Source organism: Calonectris borealis, chromosome 4 (genome assembly GCF_964195595.1).
Source record: "Calonectris borealis chromosome 4, bCalBor7.hap1.2, whole genome shotgun sequence".
Lineage (NCBI taxonomy): Eukaryota > Metazoa > Chordata > Aves > Procellariiformes > Procellariidae > Calonectris > Calonectris borealis.
Window position 1 is genome coordinate 70,762,100 of NC_134315.1, and position 12,035 is coordinate 70,774,134.

Here is a 12,035-nt window from a genome sequence, read left to right on the forward strand (position 1 = left end):
GTTGAGGAACTGGGAGTGTTGGAAATACCTGTGCGAGATGCAAATATAACGTTTGTTTCTTGTAAGTAACTGGCTCATCAGTGTAAATGGTGTCATGTTTAATTTATAGTAAGATTTCTGAAGAACTTAATGCGATTTTTATGGCAATAGATACAAATTATGAAATGGAGATTTTAGCATGCTCAAAAATAGACTGTTTATTCAGTAAAGAAAAAATGGGAATTTCAATTTGTTTTGTCAAGATATTCGAAGTCATAGTGCAATTTTTACTCAAGTTTTGATGCAGAAGATTGTGTTCTGGTAATTTTATATTGCCGTTGAGCTCATCGTCTGATCAGTCCAGCAATATTTGCCTTAATTTATGTTGTGCGTCATACACTGAAGTGAGACTGTGTTGACTGGCTGTTCCTCAGACAACTGTATGTGCTTTTCATCACCCTTGGCTTGTATCCTCTCAAGTGTCCCCTGAAATAAGTGGTTAGAGTACAAGCTTTTCCCTTGGCTTCTCTGGCATGGTTTTTTGGCACAGGTTCTCTGATACTCATATGGAAATGAGATTGTTTTTTCCTATCCAGCTGCCTCAGGCCCTGTGAGCAGTGCTGAATACCTTCATTCTAGGAAGGCATTTTTCCCTGAAATTCCAGTTTGAACACTTGGGTTATAGTCTGCTGCTTCAGGGGAACAAGATGCTCAAAGAGACAGACTGAGAGGTTGCCAGATCCGTCATGTTTTGCTCGAGGAATATGCACAGCAAGATGCTGGGGTGGGGGGGGAGAGGGAGAAAAAGTGTGAGAGAAAAGCATGTATGGGTATTTCTACATCCTATTTTCTTAATCATTTTGCAGTGAGTATTCCTTGGGATGTAATTTTTCAGAACATCTGGGTTGCCCTGGCTGCAGTTAACTGCTGCTTTTTTTGGATTGTGGAGTCTGTCTCAGTGATCTTTGGATAGTGGAATTGTAATAACCAGCCTGAGGTATTCGGATTTGAGGAAGTAACAACTCCCTTGGCTGGCCCATATAAATGAATAGCCAAAAAAGATTAGGAATGCTCCATCAGTAGCTTGCTGACAGAAGCTAGAATTTGCCTTCTGTGACTTTTATTTCACAGTGAAAGCAAGCAGGGAAGAGCAGGCATCACGAGCACTTCGAAGAGCAGTTTTACTCTTCAGATTTTGTGGATTGTTCCCAGTGTGCAACAGACTTTAAAGGGGTGATTCCCAGAAACTGTGATGGGGGGAAAAAGAGCAGCAGGCCTACTGGCTCATTGTAATGACTAAGGACTTCAAACATGATGTTATATTATATTATATAAAAATTATAACTGAGGAAACGCCTAGAATATTCAGTACCTATATGAGACTACAGAAGGTTTCTTCACATGGTTGGGCTTTGTTCAAAAGAACTGAGAGATGGAGGAAAAAAACTGTATTTCATTATTTTGCTACCAGTGGTCATTATAATGATTGCAAAAATTCGACCTTTTTTAAAAAAAAAAAAAAGGTCGACTAATAAGCAACCAACCAAACCGCAGGGACATGCTGCCTCTGTCAGTCAGCACCTATCACCGGGGGACTGTGAGCGGGTGAGTGCTGTGTCGCTTCCCCATCGTGGCCAGATGCATTGCAGCTGAGGACGGACGGTGTTTCAGACCCCCGCAATGCTTGAACCATCACTTGTAGGTGTTTCTTCATGGGTGCAAACTGTGCGCGCTGAAAGCGCAGTGCAAAGGTCATCTTTTGGTAGCAGCTGTTCACGAGGGGAGTGACGATGACCTCCTCATGCAAAACAAGAATGCTTTGCAGCGCAGGTCTGCCTTAGCTCTTAGCTGAGAGTTCACTGGGTGCAGCAATTCACGGCTTTTTCTTCTCCCTGAAGAGCAGTGTGCTGCAGCAACTGATACGGGCAGAGTATCTGTACCCCAAGTTTCAATAAAGAGCAAATTAATTACTAGTAGCAGAAGAGCATCTATTTTTAATGATGCTAAGACTCAAATGTTAATTATCTGTAATTTATAAAGACCATTTTTCTTTGTCACTTTTAATCTCTCACATAACCTTACATTTGACAGATCTTTCTCAGTGGAAAAAAAAAAAAAGCCGTTTCAAATAGGTTAAAAAAATTGAATCTAGTGCTCATGCTGTGTGCTATGTTAACAAGGTAAATAAACAGTTTCTTCCCTCCTTTTTTTCATTGCATATACTGAAAACATATTAAAGGTTATTTAGATTTATATGGATAGATTTGACAGCTTTTTCATATTTACGTTGACTCCAAGAGGTAAATCAAACTTAGGACTTTGCCTTCAAGGATTAGTTATTTATCGTATGAATAGCTGTGGAAGAGAATAGACCTAGATATAGGGAGGTTGTTACACCTGTGTTTCAAAGGTGTGATTTTCAGCTTTGTTTTATTCCGGTTTTGGAGCATACTTTGGGGAAGAAGCCATGTATGTGATCTTAGCGCTTTGTGGGGCAAAGAGCATTAACAGGAGCTGCCTTTTTGTCCTCCGAGCACGTCTTCAGTACACTCAGTTCTTAGCTGTGTTTAGTAATTTGCAGACTGAGTGTCAGCAGCTGAGGCTGTGAGCCCTGCTGAGTCGGGCCCTGTACCCCGGCTGTAACCTGCTCCCGCAGTCGGAGCTACAGTGGCCCATCGCATGGGTACGGTCGGTATCGTTCTGCGCAGAGGCACGGTGCAAGGTAGTACAGCTCTGGTATGGCTGGCAATTATGTTGAGTTAATAAGCCTTGGTGGATCTGATCTGACTCTGTAGCGTGTCCCAAAGCATTCATAACGCATAGATTTTTCTGTCAGTTGGTCTATGCCAGCTTCCATTTGGATGTTGCAGGGGTGGCATGGTTTTTGTGATGCACTCAGTACAGAGAGAGTTCCTAAGTAACCTGTTATTTCTGAACTGTGGATTTCAGTTTTTTGAAGGCAATTCTGATCATACACCAAGCTGTAAAAATAAACAAACAAAACTGTATTTGTAATCAAATACTCAAGGCTTATGTGTTTTTCTGTTCGTTATTCATACACCTAGTTATGCACCTACATAAGCTGTTAAATTCTGTTAACCTCAGTCTTTGCTCGGGGGGATCTCATAATGCTCATCTTGTACCATATGTTGGTACTCTTCTCTAGAAAGCATACCAAGATGCAGCCTACACAGAGAAAAGAGATTCAGTTGTAGAGAAGTTGGAAAGAAAATCTTAGAGACTGAGAAGTTCATATTTTCTATTATCCTCATATTATTTCTTGAAAAGTGTGCCTGGAGGTAGTACACAGTCTCAGTGCTGCACAAATGAATGATTCTGACTCCACATCTGCAAGACAGTCACGATCAAACACTGCCTATAAAAAGTATCCAACCGTATGCAGGTAGGCCTGCCCTTCTGTTTGACCCTTTCAGATAAATAAACAGCTGAAACTGTTGCTTGGTATACAGCAAATAATAGGGGCATACAGATAGTAGGGAAAATCCCACTTTCCCTAGATAGTAGGGAAATATATATAGATAATATTTTATAATTTTTATTCTACATTTTATTAATATATAATACACATCATATATAATTATACCACTGCAAAAATGTTGCAGTAAAGTTGATATAGCTTATGTTCCCTTTACTTATTTTTATCTTTAATTTAATTTTAACATTTGTTAGTGTCTCTGCATAGCAACATTGGAACTATAAGCCCTGCAATACCACATGCATGTCTATTGGGAAAAGATTTTCTTTTTTGCTTTATATGGACTCTTAGAAATAATTATGCACTAAAGGTTGGAAAATTACTGTATTAACATTGTCCTCCATCCAGTAAGCGGGTATCCAACAAAGTATTGATGGAAGTGTTTTAACTTTGCTGGCTACGCTATGTTGATTGAACTATTTAGCAAATTGTTAATCTATATTATGAAAATAAATAGCTGGTAAATGTACAGTCTCTCATCAATATCTTCTTTTAAAAAATGAATTTTCTGCATGTACTGGAATGGGATCTATCTTATAAAAGCTGATCAATACTGTTGCAGAACCTAGTAACAATTTCAGCATTTTCAGCTCCTCCAGCACACATACATGAAGCTACAACTTCTTTGACTGAAAAGTTACCAGAACCAGAGTTACTCCCCGACTCCGACGGGTGGTGCCGCGGGGCCGGCGGGCAGGCGGTGGTGGGGAGGATGGGGACTGACTCTCCGTAGCAGCTGTCCGTGGAGTTGTGGTGGTTGTGTTAGCAGAGTTCTGTCCTCGCTTTCTATGCAAAAGGGCCTGTGGGAGAAAGAAAGGTGCAGGTGGTCGCTGTCCCAGAGCACCTCCAGGTAATGTCAAGGTAGAATTGTCTGCACGTGTTGTGTTCTTATACCGCTGCCAGAGTTATACTGAGGGAGTGAAGTTGTGAATGCCTTCCTGGAAGGTGCTATACTGAAAGAGTATAAGTCAATTTTTCAATGACGACTTTCAGTAGTCTCACTCACCCTATGCTTTGCCTGATGTACTAGTTAGCGTGTGATGCCGGGAGCATGTAACAGGGGTGACAGAACGGTGCATTTGAGCAGCCAACAGCAATAAGTACTGGGAAGTCATCGGGAGCCACTGGTGATTTGATGAGATAAATCTAGGGTAAGTGAGAAAAGGATCTAGCATTACTTCTCTGCAAAACTTAAATGCCTTCCGAACATGGCTTTTGATCATAAACTGAAATGCAAAGGCTTTAATTAAGGGCAGGCACAAAAGTTTCAGTAACGATAATGATTCAGTCTTCTGAACTTTGACAGTGTGTGTGGATGCAGCTTAGACTGCCATGAATGACTGAAAGAAATGTTCTTTTTAATTATATAAAGCTGCCTTACACTAAAGGACAGTTAATTAAAGCTGAATTTAGCATTTATGCTTAGAGAAATTTGACACTTGGATACGTCTGTGATAAATGCACTAGAAAGTATAAGGATAGCTACTCATTGCATATTGTTCTATATGAGATTTAAAGAAAACGAAATCTATCGTGAGTATCCACTCTAGTGCACTAGTGTTCTTCCTGGTAAGACAAGCTGTGGTGTATACAAGATAGCTGTATTATTTTACAAACTAAATCGCTTGTCATAAACATTTTATATTTGACCTAAGTTACAAGCTGTCTGTCTCGCTTACTTTCTTGATCTCTTCATACATCTCTTGTCTGGGAAGGTAAGGCTGTAATGTGTGTTATTCCAGGGAAGTTCAGTCTTACCCCAATTCTGAATAAACTCACCGTTCAGAGGTTTGCATTTTTCTCAGGAAAACCTAGAGCAAATAATGAGAAAACTGAAATAACAGAATAACGGATGCTTGAGATGAAAATCTGTCTCTTTCTTTGTATTTATATTTTGTAGTTGTTTTAGAATACTATTGGGGCCATTAGGGAAAAGTTCATTTATGACAAGGTTTTAAAAAGTACAGCAGTTTGTTTAATCAGGTAATGTACTGGGAGAATATTTTTTGCTCCTTCAAATCCTTTGTATTTCTCTCTTTTTCTCTTTCATTTAAGCTGAGTGGTTTCTTATGTTTTATATTTGGTTGTGAACTGTCTGACTTTGTAATGATGCTTGCCTGGGGCTATGTGGACCTCTTGTAATGGGACTCTGATAATTGCAGTATTCTGAGAGTTTAAGTATGTTTGGGAACTCAACTAATAGATAGCATGAAAGGGACGAGACTATAGCTCCCATATACGTATTTACATACACATATATCACTTCTCTTTTTAATGAATATTTTAAAACTGTTTCTAAAAAAGAAAAAAATATTTGCACATGCTTGGATCAAAAAATCCAGTTTCCTTTCAAAATAAATGTATTTCAGAGAAGAGAGGCACAGTCTAATGCCAGTCCCACCAAACGCAGTATTTATGTACATTTGGCTGTATGACTACTGATTATAAAGTGGTTAAAACCAAATGAAAACAAACCAACAAACAAACATGTAGCTGAACCAAAAAGTATTTCAGAACTGAAAACTGAAGTTTGTGGATACTTTTTCTACTCCTTTCATTGTGACACTAATGAAATTGAGCTTGGAACTGCAAAAAAGCAACAGAAGTTTTTTCTTTATTTAACTCTATTTGGAACTACAAAATGTGTATTTGTTATATGGAAGGCTTATACTGTAGGTTTGTCAGGTTTTGACATCCCTTTCCAATTCTCTGCTGGGTCAAAAAACCAGAAATGAGTTCTCCTGAACTGAGACTTTATCCGGCAAAAGAAGGAATGAATATTCTATGATTCTAAGTGTATGTTTGATTCCATTGATTTCAATAAGCATAAAAGATACTTGGGCTTCCTCTTGCTTTAAAGCACACCTTAGTATCACGCAAAAACAATTACACTTGTTTTAAAATACTTGCTGAATTACTTCTGGGTTACAAATGCATCTTCCTATAAATCAAGGATGAAGAGGAAGGTTCATTCTTAAACTATTTGTTTGTGTTTCTTGAATAGATATCCATAATAATTAGAAAATGGAAATACCTCACTGCCATGTTGGGCCAGATGTTACCTGTTTGAGGCTAGCATATAGAACAGCTGTTTAGCATCTTAAAATGACATAGAATTTTTGGCCTGGCATTGATAGCCCTTCCTTCTTTTGAGTTATTTCCCCAGCCTGCAAAAGGCTAAGACAGGTATCACCAACAAGGAAACATCAGTAATTTTATTTTCATTTGTGACTTGAAGTATTTACAGGTAAATTTTAGATATGAATTTTGTGTTAAAAATTTTGTACTAGTGTTCTGGAGAAAGCCAAATGCCTCGGAGTTGCTGATGTTATATTAGTGGAAAAAATCCAAATGTAAAATGACATCCAAATGAGGACTCCCACAGATTTCTGAAGTATGCTGGCCCTCATTAAATTAATTATAGCATTTCTTTACTATCTTCAGGCTTTTGTGGAAGAAAAGAATTGTTCTCACTGTAGAGAATCAAGGGGTTCTACTTTGTCATGTCTCTGTGGTAGATTTTTGGTTGGCCCTTTCTAACAACATGTTGTATTTAGCATAAAAAACAGACAAGTAAAATTATCTTTGTTTTAAAGGAGGGCTTTCTTTTTGTATAGTAAGTTGCAGCTAGAATAAAAGAGTTGAGGGCATGGGACAAAATGAGTCTTTTGCTGACAGGTTTGCAAAATAAGTTTGAGTTTTACTTTGAAATCAAGCCAAAAATTTGTCCTTGGGGGGCCGTGCTGTAAATAGATATCTGTTATTTAGGCGAGGTGATCGAACAGATGTGAATGCTCAGTACATGCCTCCCTTGTGTGTTGCTGAAGCTGGCATCCTTTTACCAGCAAGCGAATCCAATGGGCTGTTTTGGCTCAGGCAAACCATGTTAGAGAGGTGTTACGGAGGTTTTCTTATACTTTTTCTATCTCATTTTTACTGTTTAATCAGTTCTCTGTTCTCAACCAATATTCAATAATAAAATTATATAGACATTAAATCCAGCCCCCCAAAACCTGTGCTGTGTTTTGGGAAATACAGAAGAGGAAGTCAGGTTGACCCACACTTTTCTTGTATGATGATGATGATGAAAGTAGTTGTGTACAACGGCAGCTCCACCCTGCAGAAAATGCAGGGCCAACTGGAGGTTCCGTGTAGGGGAGAACACAAGGGCTTTCCTTCTATGAATGCCTACAAGTACCTGTCGCTTCAAAGATGCTCAGGAAGTGGAAGGAGGAGACAGGGCCGTACGTTGTGTGAGACTGGGGATCAGGACGTCTATTGCAGGTCAGCCTGCAAAGGCAAGTACTTATTTGGAGAAAATGCTTTTTAATGTGCTGTGTTCTTTCATTTGTGGTTGAAAATTTTGGTTCCAGATAACGAGTCTAGATGAAGAATTCTGGCATTCAAGTCAGAGCCAAAGAGTCTGGTTTTAGGGAAGGAACAACTGAGCACACCTTTCTTCCTTTGGAGAATCAGGAAAGGGTAGTGGTGAGAGACTTTCTCCACAGGAACCAGAAGATATGTGCTTAAATTATTAATTAATTGTTATTAAATTATATATATATATATACACCTCCCTTTAAATTTATCTCCAAAATGTAGAAAGTATGAGGAAAAAATGCATGAGCGCTTCTCTCATTCTTATTGGAAAGTAACAACAAAAAAGTAACGTTTTGTGTGCCTTTTTTTTTTTTTTCTTTCTTCCTCTCTCAGGTCCGCACCAGTGTCCTACCTGATCACAAGGAGCCAAGAGCAGATGTTGGAGTAAGCAATTTTTTTTCATTAATTGATTTCCCCCCTCCCCCCCCCATCAGCACACACAGACACCCAATGAAGAGAAATGGTGTTCTGCCTAACTGCTAAACAGGAGCTGGCAAGCTTTTTTAATAGCAGAATTTGGGTTAAATGAATAAAAAAATCAAGGCAGGAGTAATAGTCTCAGTGATTGATATAATCTCATTCACAAATTTCTTGAAAATCCTTTTCAACTGAAATTATCCTGAGGGAAGCACTACTATCTAGACTCCCTGCTACTGCCATACAAGCAATCTGGATGGCATCGAGAGCTTGGAATCGCATTGCTTCAATGAGCCTGGCCTGTCGCCTAGAAGAAGTTCTGCTGTAGGAGCTGTCTTTGGGTTCACTTTAAGAAATTACACAGGTGACATATGGAGGACTTATTTTTCTGTGTGGGTCTGCAGAACTTTTGGCAAAGGTATTGGGATGTCATTTCTGGGTCTGAGAAGGCTAGAACTTCCCAGATAATATGGACACCTCATGGGGGTGGGAACTGTTGGCCCTGCTAGAGCTGAATAAAAGACCAAACACCATCTGGTGCAGGTATCAGACCTACGTCTGCAAACATTTAAAATAACTGGATTTTTAAATTTTTTGCCTAAGGTGTTGACTTTCCTGCATTACCAGGGTTTCCTTGGCATAGTTTCCAGGACTTTAGCTAGTGTTTGAAAAATCTGTAGCTGGGCAGCAAGTTCAGTCTTAGTGAAATAATCGATGTGTTTCAACTTTTCATATAGCTATTATAGAGACTTTTCTCTTTGGCTAGCTGAGATTATTCATCAAACTACTCAAGGCACATATCTTCAGATTTATAATCGAAAGTACCCCACTAGCAAAATTACAGAGGAACATTAGTCTGTAATTAGCATTACAGCAGCAGTTCTGTCTAAAGCCTACTTTTCAAGCCTCTCCAAGTCACATGTGCAAAGTTAGATTGGTTTGTAGACTGCCAGTTCAGGCCCAGGGTGGACTATTTGTATCTAAACCAGTATGGGAAAAGTATTCTCCAGCATTGTTTGAAATTAGACCCCTTGAACATTAGCATAACTCTCTTCATTTAGGTAATGGGATCATGCACAATTTTAATTTTGCATGTAACTCCTAATTGCATTGTCAGGCAAAGAAAATTTGATTCTAAATAAGCATAAAAATATGAAGCAGACAAATAAGTAGAATTTTTTAAGCCCATAAAACTATTCACCTTTAATTTCATGACCTGGGAGAACTAGATATGACACTCAGGGATGGTTAGTGGCTACAATGACCAAAGCTCCACCTAGGAGCGGTGTAATTGCTTTTTAGCCCTGATCATATGAGGACTCTGACTTAGGGTTATTAAAGAGATTTATAGTTCTATTGTGCTGCAGAAAGAAGCCCCAAGTGACCCAACCTATATCAGTTTCATTCCAAATATCCCTCTCCCTCTTTCTAAACGGTGAGGTTGCAAATACAAGCACTCAAATACCATGAAATGCCAGAAGAAAGGCTGCTATATAGATGTTGTGCTGCAGAATGCGTTCTTATTGCACTAAGAAGGATATACTCTTGTAAGGAGATAACTAATCTGAGCTAACCGTGCCACCACGGAGTTTTAATGAAGAAACACTGTCACGCTGACTGATCTAAAGGAAGACAGACCTATCTGTGTGTTCACTCTACCGAGGCTGTGCATCACCGTGTGTCACACCTGGATGTATGTCTTGTAAAAGTACATGTTTCGTTTTGGCAGTGAAAACCAACCATAATCTTTGCTTGTTCAGCTGCGGCATTTTTCTCTATATATTTCCCATAGGCCTTTTTAATTCCTTCCTTCCTGTTCAGCACTTCCCAAATCCAGTGTTTTCCCAGCCTTCCCTAGATTCTCAGCTTGCGTCTTTTTTCCTTTGCTGCTTAAGTGCCAACCAAAGCACAGGAAATCTAAGCCCGTGTCATTGATAGGAATGAGCCATAACTGATGATGTAGTTTACCAAATTGGAGACGAGTGCTGGTGCTTACCTAAATTGAGAATTGTGATTTGAACTGTACGTTTTATACGCAAGAAAACCTATCTTAGTGTAGAGCTTTATTGTTAGCATTCAAATACCAGCTGTTTTTTCTGAAACAAAGCAGGCTGCAGGGTTTTTTTTACCAGAGGAAGTTACGCTTCTCAGTAGCAACAAATTCTCCTCTCTTTTTTCCTGAAGGGGAAAGTTGCTGTCTGCATGCAGCCTGTGTTGTCTCAGAGCAACTTGATTCTTCTTGAATTTGTATATCCAAGAGTATATATAATTTAGCCTGGAATTTTACTTTGCCATTCCAACAATAGAGTAAAACTAGTATAATGTAATAAAAACAAACTTTGTGTGCTTCTTACTGTTTTCTTGCAAAAATTGAACATAATCTTATGATCTCATTATAATTTATTCAGTGATATTGAGTTGTGTATTTCAACGACAAATGGATAGAAGATGGCTGTAGACTGTTATTTTCTTTCCCATTGTTCCCAGGGCAAGAGTACTACTGTTGGCCAGGTTAACCAAATGAGATTTTGAGCAATGTGCAGTGGGTAAAAAATAACCAAAAAGCAAAAGAAGATCAATTAGTTTTCCTCTTTGCACTGTTTTCTTGGTGATGAGTGAAAGTGATTTTGATAGAAGGAAAAGATATAGTGGTGTAGCTTAATTTAACTTTAGATATTCTAGTTTCATTAGCACATTTCTCTGCACTTTTACTGCAATAAATAGGTCCACCTTACAATGGAAATAAAGGAAACAAGTACTTACAAATACTGCCATAAACTAGAGGAATACAGCATTTCTATTAATAAACTTGCACTGAACTCAATGTAAAAATACCTTCTTAGCAGATACATTCATATTTGGAATACATAGATGTAGTGCCTAAGGCTTGAGGAAAAACCATAGCAAGAACAACTTTGGTAAAACACTGAAAACTTAGCGTTTCTTGTAATCTAGAAATCAGAAATATAGAAAGAAGAAGATGCAAAATGCAAATGCTTGTACTGAACAAAAATTTTCCTGTATCTGTACATTTTACAACCTGTATTTTGTCAGGTTGTCTGACTGTTCTTAATGAAAAAGAGAGGTTCCTGCCCATAAAACCAGAGTTTAACAATTTACTGATAATCATGCTATAGATGCATTAAAAGCTTCTATTCTAGTGTGTCAAACTAGAATATTGGAATGTAATATTCTTCTAGGTACCAAAGAAAGATTTCCAAATGTAAGACCAAAAGAAGTAACAATTAAAACTTCAAAAATTCATAGAGATGTTATTTTTTCTTTCTGCTTTGTTTTGTAGAGAAGCTTCCTGGGCTGTACGACTTTTAGAGTAGGAGACTTGGTAAAGTCAAAGGAGCAACAGTTGACCCTTACCCTCAGGTAAGTGTTTTCCTCTATTGTAAACCATGCTGAATTAATAACCCATGGCATTTGATGATTGCTGCTTGACTGTGTTTGAAACTCCGTATTACTTCAGGTATGTTAGATGTCAACTTGAAGTGCTTCTATTTCTACCATGCATAAAGTCAAAATGAAATACCAAGCTGGAGCTTGCCATGTGTCAGATTAGAAAAGATTAGTCATTTTTTGGTATGATAACCTATGGAAGAATTGCAGGGAACTTGAAATAGGGGATGTTCTTTCAAAGTTTCCTTTAAAAAGGAGCATAAGTTTTCAGTTTCACTTGATGTGTGTGATTTAAAGAATTAACACGGTACAGTTTGCTGGTTTGGTTACCAGGCTTATTTAAAGTCGGTGGACC

The 12,035-nt window shown here is 38.4% G+C and overlaps 1 protein-coding gene across 4 annotated transcripts in view; it reads left to right on the top strand.

Moving 5' to 3' along the window:
* The window catches only part of INPP4B (inositol polyphosphate-4-phosphatase type II B), a 294,823-nt gene that overhangs the window by 152,096 nt on the left and 130,692 nt on the right, over positions 1-12,035 (top strand). For all 4 annotated transcript variants that reach the window (XM_075150076.1, XM_075150074.1, XM_075150077.1 and 1 more), the window contains exons 8-9: positions 8,189-8,239; positions 11,574-11,653. In XM_075150076.1, coding sequence (XP_075006177.1) covers positions 8,189-8,239; positions 11,574-11,653 — 131 coding nt within the window. The remainder of the gene's footprint in view (positions 1-8,188; positions 8,240-11,573; positions 11,654-12,035) is intronic.